At 40.1% G+C, this 14,434-nt stretch overlaps 1 protein-coding gene across 6 annotated transcripts in view; it reads right to left on the bottom strand.

The window, feature by feature from the left end:
• LOC118565834 overlaps positions 1-14,434 on the bottom strand; it is a 74,107-nt gene that overhangs the window by 6,103 nt on the left and 53,570 nt on the right. For 2 of the 6 annotated variants that reach the window (XM_036146888.1, XM_036146885.1), the window contains exon 1: positions 3,344-3,698. The exons of 1 other annotated variant lie outside the window; for it this stretch is intronic. In XM_036146888.1, coding sequence (XP_036002781.1) covers positions 3,344-3,378 — 35 coding nt within the window. In that variant the 5' untranslated portion in view covers positions 3,379-3,698. Of the gene's footprint in view, positions 1-1,502; positions 1,959-2,103; positions 2,467-2,713; positions 2,770-3,343; positions 3,699-14,434 lie in introns of those variants that run through there. 3 more of the 6 variants (XM_036146891.1, XM_036146892.1, XM_036146887.1) reach the window with 3 other exon arrangements.

The raw sequence follows: 14,434 nt of genomic DNA on the forward strand, positions 1-14,434 counted from the left end.
GGTTGTTGGTTCAGAACCCTCTCATGGGTCCTCGCTCCTGTTTTAAGTCCAGAGGAGAACGTTCCTTAAAGAACGTTGTGCCGAGGCTCTGGAATGATCTACTGCTCCCTTTATGTTTGATTTAATCTGTTGATGCTTTTAAGAACAAACTAAAGACACTCTTTGTTTCTCAAAGCTTTCTGTCTGCAGCAGTCAGAGGGTTGTATGACCACCAAGCTAATTTCTGCTTAATTTATACCACTGAGATAATAATTCTATATGTATTGTGTATTTTATGTGTTTCTTTATCTCTATGTGTATTGTGTACTTTGTATATTTTTTGTAAAGCACTTTGTGACCCTCTGTAGTCTGTGAAATGTTCTATATAAATAAACATTAAGTTACTTAGTTACTCTGATTGGTTACAGAATTACAAATGTTATGGATATTTTCAGGTTTAACAAAGGAATCCAAAACCTGAAAATAAAGTTTCATATTCATGAAAACCAGACCGCTGGTAGAGAGAAAATAATCAGTTTATAAACAGAACAAATACACTGGTCCTGTAGTTGTGATCAACAATAATTGATAGATCTCTTTTCTAAAGGAATCATACTAGGCTGTTTCCAAATTGAGAAAAAATGTGTGACTCACACCTCTTCCACAACTTTTCCTTTTACCTTGCTGGCAGCACTCCAGAAATGACGAACACACCTTGGCCGGCCTAGACAACTTTTCTCTGAGGTGTGGCTCTGTGAGCTGCAGCATAACAAACTCTGAGGGCCTCAACCAAAATGCAATACTGAAATATAGGAGACAGGCAAACATTCAGACCTTTACCTTACCTAATGTGTAAAGAATGATTGTGAAAGATGTTCAGCTCAGCGTGGCATTAAATGGGAACCAAGCCACAGAGACGCTTCAGTAAAGGTGTTTAGGATCCACAGTTCAACAGATTTAAGTCGACAACTAAAGAGCTCAGAGTCAAGAAGCAGAGAAGCTGAATCCCAGAGAAACTCTGACATTTGGTCCCAGACTGACGGCATAAATACCTTTTTACATCCACACTCATTTTCACTAAATCATTTATCCACTGAGGACTTTTCCTTCTTTCCAGGCAGCTTGTGTCTCTTCACGTGGTTCTGATCCACTTGGAGCTGTCAGAGTTCTGGGCTTTTAGTTCAGCAGCTGTTTAAATCACAAAAACTAAGTTTGTTTCTTTGATCCAGTCAAACTCCAGAACCAGAAGACTCTCTGGCAAAGATTGGGCTGGGAGCTGGTTCTGTTTCACACTTTCTGTCATTTTGTTCCACCATTTAGGATTATTCTGTTTGGCCCCTGAACTGGTTCAGAAATGGTCCAAATTAGGCCCTCCAGCACAGACACATGATGCAGAGGTAAAAACATTTAAATCACTGTTAGGGAGATTTTCATTGAAAACATCAAATCTTGAAATAATGAATGCAAAATATGTAAATCATAGTAATAATAAATAAAAAAGTAACACATTCATATCATTTTATTAACAATGTCTTGACATTTATGCACAGCAATCAGAATCACATTTCTATCCAATATGGACACTTTATACAAGAGTAGAAAAATAAATGCAGAACCAGGCTGCAGATTTTTAACACACATTAAAACTTAAAGGGATATTTAAATCAATCATGACTGATTATTTTACATGGAAATGTATTTTCACCATTGCTGCTATAATAAAAATTAAAGAACAAAATCTTGTGTTTTATCAGGTTTTTATAACAGTGTTTTCATATTTCATGGGCTGCTTCTCTGAGAAACTCCTTTTCTGTTTTGGTCGAATTAGATTTCTTTTATATTTATAAAGACATAACTGCAATATAATCAATAAAAAAAAACACTGAGAGGGATCAGACCCAGGAAATAATAAAGACCGCTCCTTCCTCGATGGTCTGGTTGTGGATTCTCAGTGTGAGGTTGGAGCTGATCAGCAGCTGCTGGAGAGAAGATGGAAACTTTAGTTTAAAGCTGGTGATGCTGATCTGGGATCAGCTTCATCTCAGCTACAATCTGGTGAACTTTGTCCAAATAATTCTCAGTAATTTAAAGCCTGAGAGACAGACTTCTAATACCAGAACTCACCAGAGACGTTGAGTTGACAGAATCCAGAACCAGAACCATCATCAGTCTGAACATCACACAGATACAGACCAGAGTCTTCAGTCCTCAGTCTGGACACATGGAGTCTGATTCGTCCTTCTCTGAGGACGTCTTTGTCACTCTGGACTCGTCCTGAAAACTGTTCATCCTGAGACTCTGACACCTCAACACCATCATGGACCTGATACAGGACTGATTCTTTCCTAGGAGTTAACAATCTGCAGAGGATGAACAGATCTCTCCAGGGTGGATCAGGTGTGGTGGTGAAGGTCCACTCCAGAGTGATGCTGTGGTTCTCCTCTGCCTGATAGGAGCTCTGTGTCACATTCACTACAAATGTTGCTGCTGAGGAGACAGAGAGGGAAAGAGAGGAGCAGACACACTGAGAACTGGAACATGGGAGTCTTTAAACTACATCTCTAGAGCTTTCTGTCCCATGATGCTCTCTGTGCTGTCAGAGCTCTGCTTGATGCTCTTCAAGTCAAACTGCTTGATCAGATGCAGCTGGAGGATTGAAGTGTTCCCTTCACTGACAGACTTTTCACTGATTATTGATGGATTTAGACTGAACAAAGAGAAGATGGAAACTGACCACAGAGACATGAGTTGAGGATGATGAGCAGCAGGATCCTGCAGATCATCTTCTCCCTGTGAGAGGAGACAGAGGAGGAGAGTCAGCAACACATCAGCTCCAGCATCACTCCCTCATAACCAAAGATTTCTATGTGGAACGCTCCCTTGTTGCTGTAAACTGGAACATATAATGTCGTGTCGTGTAGCTTTTCTTCAACAGTACATCAAGCCTAACATGACATGGAAACAAGGTGGCATTTAAAATGTTAACATATTCCACAATCAATATGTATAAATGTTGTAAAAGTTGCTGAAGCAGATGATTCCACAAAGTCCAGACTCCAAAGACTTCAGCTGGAACTAGTGGTTAGCACCAGAGGAAACTTAGTCATCTGAGACCAAAACATGTTTCTCTCCTTTTTCTGAAACATCTCAGAACACAAGGAGCCAATTTAGGACAGAGACACCTCAATAAAACAGAGACACCAAGGTAGAGACCAGCTGATGAAGGTTAATTAAAAGAAGAATGACATAAAATACAAAGAAGCCCCTGTGAGCAGTTCTAAGACAGATGGATGGATTAATAGAAAAAGAGAAAACAGACAGAAGCTCCGTTAGAGACCATATAAAGTTACTTTTCTAGTCTCACCTGGAGTCCAGCAGATGTTTCCACTCAGCTCTCATCAAGCAGATTTATGTCTGATGGAAAAGAAAAACAGAAACAAATCATTTAACCTGATGCAGAAGAAGTCAGACAGGACTTTAACTGTGAAAGCTGGCTGCTCAACAACTGGTGTTTGTCTAACTTTGACCTCCTCTGAGAACAAAAGAGAACAAAGTTCAAGTCCATGAAGTTATTTCTATCTATCAAAGATGTTATCAAAGTCAACTGCTGGGTAAGAACCGTGGGGTTATCAGTCTGTTATAATTCATGAGGAGAAAACATCATGGAGGCAAATCTGGAAATCACTGAAAGATTTGTTTTCTTTCTGTTCAGTTAATTCATCACATTAAAGTCAGAATAAACATGACGGGATCTAGATTAAAGTCTTTAGATAACTCAGTTAGCTGGATTTGATTGTTGACGATTTGGCATGATCTTGGATCGTTTGGTTCTTTGAAAGTCATCCTGGACTTGTTGTCATAGCAACATGTGCGCCAGCTTAAACCTGCTCGAGAGCAGGCTTATTTCATGTAAACAGGATTAGATCGCAGCTGTATAAGCGGAGGAGATAGGGAAGTCTGTCGTAGCCATGTCCATTTTTACGACAGCAACCTGTTGCGGAAGCTGCAAGAATAATTAATCGCGTATTGCGCAATAGACAGGATCCTTTAGCGCAGCGCGACAGTGTAATTGTAGAGAGATTTTCTTGGTGGCTGTTATAAACAGACAAACACATCATTTAACAGTGGCTTTTAAAGAGGAAAAAGTGATGTTGGAGCCATAAATCTAAAATATTTAAGTTATTTGTATGATGGTTTGCTTTTTATTTTTATCATATTCAGCCTTGTTCAGGCTATTTTATTGTGAAGTTTAGTTTTACTTTGAAAGGCTTGCTTCCGGATGGATAATCTAGACACGGAGCAATACAGTTTTTGACCGTGTAAACTGGATGACTTGGAAAAGGAAGATTTTCATTTTTTATGGATAAAGATTTTTTTTGTTAAAATTCCCAGTTTGCACGCGTCCTTTTCTTCCCGTGTCTAAGAAATGACACTGAAATTTGGATCTCTTGACATAACAAGTGGCTTTTTAAAATAAAGTATAATAATTAAAGGCTACCATTTTGTAGAATATTCTTGTATTTCACTTTTACTTGTCCCCATGTTCTAGTGGGTCCTGTGGAGGCTCTGATATAAAAGAACAAAGTAAATATCAAATTAATAAAATGCAAAAATTCATACTGTAGAAAGTGATAGAAACATCTACCATGGACAGTATTTACAATTTAATTTGTCTGCTGCTTTTTGCCAGCCCTCTCTCCTGGCTTTAGCAGACTTTTAGGTGTTCCCTGTCATTTTAATTATTGACTCAAATTCGGCATAACCTTCCATTAAAAGCTCGTGTTCTGCTTGGGAGAAAAACTGTGGGCGTTCTTTGCTGAACAGCCAATAGCAGCGCTGCTGATCATTGTTTCTACTATCGATACATTTCCCCTTTTAAACAAACGCATGAACGCGCAGTTGTCTCAGATAACTCAATGCAGCCATACTAATCGTAAACAACAGGTGTGTTCGAAGAACCCAATTAGCCGGATCAGGATTAGCCGGATGAAATCATCTTGGATGTCTCATTTGATCTCGGATGTTTTAAGCAACGTACGAAGAACGGACCCCTGGTCAGTGATCTCTGTGTCTCCTGCCAAAGTCACCTTAGTCTGACGTGTGGGGCTGACTGCTGCAGCCGAGCGTTTCTTTAAAGTAGGAAGAGCAAAAGCAGCCTTTTCATGTTCCTGTCAACCCGACTAAAAAGTCTCTGTTCTAATGGAGTTTACAGAATTACACAGTTCTTATCTCCTCAATTACATGTACATAATTTAAGGACTTTTACTCCCAAAGTAGTCCTTAAGATCTAGCAGCTATCAATAGATTACACCAACAACATGGCACCTAGCCATCCATCCATCCATCTTCTAACACTAGGGGTCGTGAGGGGTGCTGGTTCCTGTCTCCAGCTATCGATGGGGGAGAGGCGGGGTTGCGTGACCCCATGAGGGATTAAGCGGTTTGGAAAATGGATGGATGGATGGATAGTTTACATCAGGACAACTTTTAAATGGAAGTCTAAAGGCCAAAGCAAAGAAAAATGGAAGTAATAAAGTAGCAAAAAAAGTTTTTAATAAAAATAAAATATAAAAGTTTTATTCTTGTGTCTTTCCCCCTTTAAACAGAGCCTCAAAGATTTCCCGACCATATACTTGGATTAGTTTACCCAAAAAATGTCCACTGCATGGTTTAAAACTGCGTAGATCTACAAAAACAACCTTTGGCTGAGTTTTGAGCAAATCTAAAATGTTATCCTTTGTTCTACCACGGACACAAACAAGCGAAGCCTTAAACCCAGCCTTTATTCCGCCCACAGAAATATCTGATTGGCTTCCAAGATTAGTTTTTCTTCTCCTATTGGCTGCCGGGGACATGGCTTTAAGTTGCTCGAGTTATGTTGCTGCGTTCCAGACTGACGGGGAAAGACTGCATTAACATCTTTTACTGACAAGATTCTTAGCAGGCACTCTGCCGTGAAGGTGGATCAGGAAAGGACGTTAGCGCGTACACCTGCAATGTTGAAACAATGATTTACCGTCCTCATTTTAAAGGAATAAAGACATGCTTATAGAACGATTATCATTGTCAGTAGATGTAAACGGTATGACGTTGATTCGGTAAAAAAAAAAATAAAAAATAAAAATTAATAATAATAATAATAATAATAATAATAATAATAATAATAATAATAATAATAATAATAATAAAAAAATAGCCCAGCCTCAAAGAGAAAAAAAAGGTAAGCACATTTTCCTTTGGGCACTGTGCAGAAAAAAGCTGCTTAAACGTGCATGCTTAGAAAAAGAACAGAAACAAATTCATCCCCGAAGGGTAAACGTGTCGCTTACTGACAACTGCACTGGGCGTGAATGCAGCGCGAGCTCACGCCAGTTCGAACCGGTGCGGCGCGAGACTGCTCTGTCTAACTTGTGCAGGTGTGCTGATGCTGGCGGCAGCACTGTTGTCAGCGTGTAGGTGTAAATACAGCATCAGTTTAACTACTTGCACGGGAGCGGAATGGTTCAGGTTTGAAATAAAATTAGGGACATAACGTTAAAGGATAACCGTTTGAAAATGCTGACACGGCAGCATTTGCAGGACAATCGCCGAAATTTTGTGTTTTCGGCCACAAAGCACTTGAGTAACAGTTCCCGTTTCTGCATATTAAAGACTTACTGTTCGTCTCCGTCGGCACTGCGGGCAATATACAAGAAGCTACATTTGTTGTAGCACAGGCGTCAAACAAACAGGACAGCGCCGTCGGCTGTCTCCGCGGCTCCAGACATCTCTCGCTGACAGAACGGAGGGAGCAGAGGAGCTCAGTCACCTGGGAGGATGTCAGCTCGCCTGTCTTCTGGCATCATTCTTCTTCTTCTTCTTCTTCTTCTTCTTCTTCTTCTTGTTTTATGGCGGTTGGCAAGCAACTTAATGATGTGCATTACCGCCATCTACTAGAGTGGAGTGTGGATCGGGATGCTATGTATATATATTCTCCCACAAAAAATAAATAACTAGATAAATAAATAAATATAAATATAATGATAATAATAATTACATGAATATACTTATATCCTATCAATTTAGTTTTCTTAAGGTAGCTTCTCAAATAACCAAAATACTCAGAGTTAGAAATGTTTCCCAAAATATCTTTTAAATTTAACTGTAATTTATTTTCTTGTAATTGACGTAATAATTCTCTTCTCTCCATAGCATATTTATGACAAACCAACAAAACATGCTCCACCGTCTCCTCTTGATAACAAAAGTCACAAACTCCTGTTGGATGTTTCCTCATTTTAAATAGGTTTCCATTTAACCCTGTATGTCCGAAACGTAATCTAGATATAATTGTTTCCTCTTTTCTATTCCTTCCTGTTATCCTCATTGCACCAACTTTCCTTTGAATACTATAAAGCCATCTTCCGGTTCTATCTTCTTCCCACAGCTTCTGCCATCTCCCCTTAACCTTTTGTTTAATAATAGATTTAAATTCTTCCTTACTAAATGTTACCACTATATCAATATTAATATTTTTTGTAGCTTTTTTTGTATATTTGTCTGCCAACTCATTTCCTTTTATTCCTATATGGGATGGTATCCATGTAAAAATAACTACTAAACCCATTGCCTGAATTCTATACCTTAATAACTGAATCTCTAATAAAAGGTCTGATCAACTAGTAGAATAATTATTTTTTATTGAATATAATGATGAACTTGAATCGGAACAAATTATGCTTCTCAAAGGACGAACTTCCTCAATCCATTCTAAAGCTACAATGATTCCCATCATCTCTCCTGTATAAACTGATACTCCATCAGAAATTCTTTTACATTTCTTAATATTAAATTCTGGAACAATGAATGACACCCCATTATTGTTATTTGAGTTTTTTGAAGCATCTGTAAAAACTTGAATATATCCATAATAGTTATTGTCTAAATATGATTGTATTGAACTAAAATCTAAATAGTTTCCTTTTTCCCTTTCCTTCAACAAGGTTAAATCAACAATACTATTAGAAAATAAAGATGGATGAACTGGTGAAAGAGGGACTGTTTGGCTAATATTTATATAATCTAAATCAAATTCTTTTATAATATTTTCAATATCCCAACCAAAAGATTTTAAATTCTTTTTTCCTTTTCCCAACTAGGATTTAAATTTTTTTGACATGGATGATTTCCCTTATGTCCCTTTAATTGACACCAATAAGAAATCTTTAACTGTAGTCTTCTAAGATGAAGTGGTAACTCTCCCATTTCTACCAGTAAAGCTGACGTTGGAGTTCTTATAGCTCCTGTACATAACCTCAAGGCTTGATACTGAATATTATCTAATTTTTTGAGTAGTGTTTCTGATGCTGATTCTAAAGCTATACTTCCATAATCAAATACCGACCTTATTAAACCAGTATATATTGCTTTCAATGCTTTTCTCTCAGCACCCCACTCACTCCCCACCAAACACCTCATTACATTTAAAACTCTCTTACACTTATCCACAACTTTTTGAATATGAATTTTCCAACTAAGCTTTTCATCCAACCATAAACCCAAAAACCTAAATTCCTTTACCCTCTCTAATTCATGATTATATATTTGTAATTTTAAATTTTCAGATACTTTCTTCCTTGTAAAAAATAAAGTCTTTGTTTTGTCTATAGAAATTTTAAATCCCCATTTAAAAGACCAATCTTCTATATTATTAATTGCTTCTTGTATCTTTTTAACAATGAAATTTAAATTTTTCCCCCTCTTCCAAATTGCTCCGTCATCAGCAAATAAAGAAAACCCCATTCCACTCTCCAAATTGTCAAACATATCATTAATCATAATAGAAAAAAACAAAGGACTCACTATACTTCCCTGTGGTGTACCATTTTCAACAAGAAACTTTTCTGACAAATGTTGTCCTACTCTCACTTGTATTGATCTATTTTGTAAAAAATCTTTTATCCAATAAAACATTGATCCACTAATTCCCATTTTTTTCAATTTAATTAAAAAACCCTCTTTCCTCATCATGTCATAGGCTTTCTCTAATCTTCTGGCACTTTGTCTCTGTGATTTTTAAGGCTCTCTTCTTCTTTATGTTTTTTTTCTGGCGGTTGGCACGCAACGAAAAGGTGCATTACCGCCACCAACTAGTTTGGAGTGTGGATCAGAATGACTTATACTACCTAAAAAAAATTAAACCAAACTACCAAAACAAAACAAACACCCAAAAAAATAAAAAAATAAAAAAAATAAAAAATAAAAAATTAAATCCTATCAATTAAATTACTTAATCTAAGATAATGAAACATAATCCCATAACACTCATCTCTTGAATTACTTCTAAGCATTTCTATTAAATCAAATTTTATTCTTTTCCTTTTTAAATTTTTAACCATTTCCTGTCATGGTTGAGTTTTGGTTTGGCTTTGTTTTTCTGTTATTTTCATTTTTTCATCTCTTTTGGGTTAGGTTTGACTTTATTTATTGTTTTCAGTCATCAGTTATTTTCTGTCATTTCCACTTCACCTCCTCAGCAGTCAGTCACACCTGATATCATTTACCCGTCAATTAGCCAGACCCTTGTTCCACCTGTGAAGTGCTCAATTTAAACCTCCCTCTGCCTTCAGTTCAGCACTGGGCCGTCATCATTCCACACCTCTCCATGCCAGTCCCCGTTTTGCCTTGGAAGCTGCCTCCGCCCAAGTCCCGTGAGGAAGTCCAGGAGGACCTGCCTCCGCCCAAGTCCCGTGAGGAGGTCCAGGAGGACCTGCCTCCGCCCAAGTCCCGCGAGGAGGTCCAGGAGGACCCGCCTCTGGCCTCGGTCTCCACCGAGACCTGTAGCTTGGCACCGCCTCCAACTGATCTGTTCGGCCGGAGCCGCAGACTGCGGACTTCGAGCTGCTCGACTCTGCCTCGTCGGGGCCGTCCACCACGGCGCCCGTCACTGACTTTCCTGTTCGGCCGGAGCCGCCGACCGCGGTCTCCGGGCCGCTTGACTTTGCCTCGTCGGGGCCGCCCTCCTCGAGGGTTTAGTCGGGCGATGCTGCTCCGCCACCTGCCTCATCCAGGACGACCTCCACGAAGACTTTTTCTTTTTTGCTTAGCAGCCGTTTTTGCCTGAGCCCTTAAGGCCAGTGCCTTCTGTTATTTTTTTGGCTCGATTTCAGTTTTTGATTTACTTAGGATTTTTGGGGTTTTAGAGTTATTTAGGGGTTCTTGTTTTCTTAGAGTTCTTAGTCTCTGTTTTGCTTTTGTTTTTCCTGCTCCGTTTTAGGATTCTAGATTTTGCCTTAGTTTCCAAGCTTTGCTTTGCTTCCTCATTTATAGCCTTAGTTCTCTGGTTTTCTCGTTAGTTTACTTATTCATGTTCTAGTTTTCTTGTTTTGCCTTAATTTCTAGTTTAGCTTTAGTCTCATAATTTTGCTTAAGTATTGTTTGTTACCTTAGTCTTTCAGCTTCAGTTTTGTGTTACTTTAGCTATCTAGTGTTACATTAGTTTACCCGTTCCTGCCCTAGTTTCTTTGTTTTGGTTTTGCATTAGTTTTATAGTTTTTCTTGAATGTCTCGATCTTTTTCCTAGTTTTTTTTTTTTTGTTTTATTTTGATTTTCTAGTTTTTTGCTTCGGTTTTTCTTTTGTTATCCCTACCCTAGTTCTTCTGGTTTTGTTCTATAGGTTAGTTCATGCCTGGTTTTCTAGTTTTTGGGTTAGATCTGTAGTTTCCCAGCGCTCTTTAGGTCCCAGCGCTTCTTAGTTTTGTTTTGGCCCCCTAGCTCTTAGTCCACTGGCGTGTTTGACGCTCTCCATTCTCTGGAATTTAGACGCCCTTAGTTCCTGGTATTTTTGTTTCCTGGCGTGTTAGGACGCCCTCTGACCCCTGTAGATTTTGTGTTTTCCCGGCGTGTTAGAACGCCCTTTGTCTCCTGCCATTTTAGGACGCCCTCCGCTCTTGTTTCCTGGCGTATTAGGATGCCCTTTGTTCCTGTTTCCCTGGCGTTTAGATTTCTAGCGTTAGATTTAGTGTTCCCGGCGTGTTTAGACGCGCTCTGTTCTTGGTTCCCCAGCGTGTTAGGACGCCCTCTGTTTTCGGTTCCCCAGCGTGTTAGGACGCCCTCTGTTTTCGGTTCCCCAGCGTGTTAGGACGCCCTCTGTTTTCGGTTCCCCTGCGTGTTAGGACGCCCTCTGTTCTCGGATCCCCAGCGTGTTAGGACGCCCTCTGTTCTCGGATCCCCAGCATGTTAGGACGCCCTTTGTTCTCGGTTCCCCTGCGTGTTAGGACGCTCTCTGACTCTTGGTTCCCCGGCGTGTAAGTGCGCCCTCCGTTCTTGTTCCTAGGCGTTTTAGATGTTCCTGCTTCCCTCACATCCCGACGTTCTCTTCCCCAAGCCCCGGCGCTTCCCTCACGCCCCGGCGGGTTTCCCTTTGGCGCTATCGTGCGCCCGTTCCTTCCCTCTGGCGTTGTCGTACGCCAGTTCCTTCCCTCTGGCGTTGTCGTACGCCTGTTCTTCCCTCTGGCGTTGTCGTACGCCTGTTCTTCCCTCTGGCGTTGTCGTACGCCTGTTCTTCCCTCTGGCGTTGTCGTACGCCTGTTCTTCCCTCTGGCGTTGTCGTACGCCTGTTCTTCCCTCTGGCGTTGTCGTACGCCTGTTCTGCCTTGTGGCGATGTTCGCCTGTCATGCCCGTTTTTGCCTGGTGGCGATGTTCGCCTGTCAACATCGGTTAGACGCCTTTTGTTTTGCCTACCAGCATCTGTTAGACATCCTTTTTAGTTCACCCTAGTGGGTAGTTTTGGTTTGATTTTAGCCCTCCATCCTACCTTCCCTCCACCCACCCAGGTTAGATCAGCTTAGTTATGACTCTTGCCCGCCATCCTGCCTTCCCTCCACCTGCCCTGGTTCGGTCACTTTGTAGTTTGTTTTGTTTGATTTTAGGCCGTCCGGAGTCCGGCCTTGAGGGGGGGGGGGGTAATGTCATGGTTGAGTTTTGGTTTGGCTTTGTTTTTCTGTTATTTTCATTTTTTCATCTCTTTTGGGTTAGGTTTGACTTTATTTATTTTCAGTCATCAGTTATTTTCTGTCATTTCCACTTCACCTCCTCAGCAGTCAGTCACACCTGATATCATTTACCCGTCAATTAGCCAGACCCTTGTTCCACCTGTGAAGTGCTCAATTTAAACCTCCCTCTGCCTTCAGTTCAGCACTGGGCCGTCATCATTCCACACCTCTCCATGCCAGTCCCCGTTTTGCCTTGGAAGCTTTGTTTTGCTCCTGTTGTTAAGGTTAGTCCTGCCAGTCACTCTAAAGACTGTTTGTTCACTGTTTGTTCCTGGAGAGGTTCTGCTCTGTGTCCTGGTGTCTCCAGAGAACTGCTAACTGGACTAGCCATCCTGGAAGGGCTCTGCTCTGTGCCCTGGTGTCTCTCAAGTTCTGCTAACCTGACTAGCCGCCCTGGTGAAGCTCAGCTCTGTGGCCTGGTGTCTCCAATGAACTGCTAACCTGAGTGCTATGAGGCCTGCTAGCCGAGCAGCACCTAGCAAGTGTGGACTCTCTGTCTCCGGGCCGTCAGCTCCTGCCATCACATTCATCCCTGACCTTCTGCAGTCCTGAACCTCCGGTCTTCATCACTCACCACCCAGCAGACTTCCTTCAATAAAAACTCAAACTTTTAGTCCCGTGTGTGCGTCCTGAGTTCATCGGTAAACAAAACCCTGACATTTCCCTTCTTTCTTCTTTATATTTCTTACAGTATATCATAATATGCTCAACTGTTTCTTGTTCCCCACAATACTCACATCTTCCAGTGTTATGCTTAATCCTGTGTGCCCAAATCTAAGTCTTGATATGATTGTTTCTTCCCTTCTGCTCCTCCCTGCACAACTCATTTCTCCCACTCTCCTCTGAATCATGTACAGCCACCGTCCTTTCCTCTCTTCCTCCCATTGCTTTTGCCACCTTTCCTTCATCTTCTGTTTAATAATGCTCTTTACTTCCACCTTACTAACTTTAATAGAGATATCAATGTTTTCTCTAATTGTAGCCTCCTTTGCAACCTTATCTGCCATTTCATTTCCCTTTATTCCCATACGTGCTGGTACCCACAAAAATATAACTGTAATTCCCATCATTTGAATTCTGAACAATGTTTGCTGGATTTCTATTAAAATATCTGGTCTACTATCTGAATGACTTCTCTGTAAACTGATTAATGATGAAGATGAATCTGAACAAATTATTACTCTCAGAGGTCTTATTTCCTCTACCCATTGTACTGCCAACATAATTGCTACCATTTCTCCTGTGTATACTGACATGTTATCACTGATTCTCTTTCCTATTGTAATTTTAAACTCTGGAACAATAACTGATACTCCTATCTTATTAACTAAACTTTTTGATGCATCTGTGTATATCTGAATGAAACTATAATAACTTAATATATTTCTGTATTGTATCTGAATTCAAAATAAACTCCCTATCTTTGTTTTTCTTTTTTAATAATTTAAAATCTACTTTTGTTTCAGGTACTATCCAAGGTGGAACTGCTGGCATTGGTACTGTCGGACTAAACATTAAATCAGCTAATTCTAACTCGGTTGCTTTTTGTTTAACTGTCCATCCAAAGCTATTTCTCTCCCTTTTCTCCATTTCCCAACAAGACTTTAAAGTGCTTTGTGCTGGATGATTATCATTATGACCTTTTAAATTAGCCCAATAATTCAGAGACAACTGAGTTCTTCTCAGCTCTAATGGCATTTCTCCCATTTCCACCTGGAGTGCTGCTGTTGGAGTTGTTTTAAATGCCCCTGTACATAATCTCAAAGCCTGAAACTGGATGTTGTCTAACTTTTTTAAAGATGAACTCGATGCAGATCCATACACCACACAACCATAATCCAGTACTGACCTAATTAATCCGCAGTAAATGGCCTTCAATGCTTTTCTATCAGCCCCCCAATCACTTCCCACCAAACATCTCATAACATTTAACACCTTCCTGTATTTTCTGTATATGTACACTCCATGTTACCCCCTCATCAAACCATAACCCCAAAAACTTAGTGTTTTACTCTTTCTAATTCTTGATTATACATTTTTAGTTTTATCTATGTACTAATTCTTTTCTTTGTAAAAAAACATTGTCTTTGTCTTATCTACTGAGAATTTGAAACCCCATTTACCACTGTTCTATTTCTGTTATTGCATCCTGTAACTTTTTAATAATAAATTTCAAATTTTTTCCCCTCTTCCAAATTGCCCCATCATCCGCAAAAAGAGAAAACCCCATCCCATTCCCTATTTCCTTGAAAACATTAATTAATATAGAGAATAATAAACTCCAACTCAACTCAAAACCACCGCCAACCGCTCCTGCTACCGGCCCTGCCGCACCATGTGCTTTCCTTACCCATTTGCCCAGCGCTGGCTCTGGGCTCAGCTACCTGAGTCCACGTGACTGACATTTACATACCTGCCTGG

The sequence above is a fragment of the Fundulus heteroclitus genome, chromosome 14, assembly GCF_011125445.2.
Source record: "Fundulus heteroclitus isolate FHET01 chromosome 14, MU-UCD_Fhet_4.1, whole genome shotgun sequence".
Classification (NCBI taxonomy): domain Eukaryota; kingdom Metazoa; phylum Chordata; class Actinopteri; order Cyprinodontiformes; family Fundulidae; genus Fundulus; species Fundulus heteroclitus.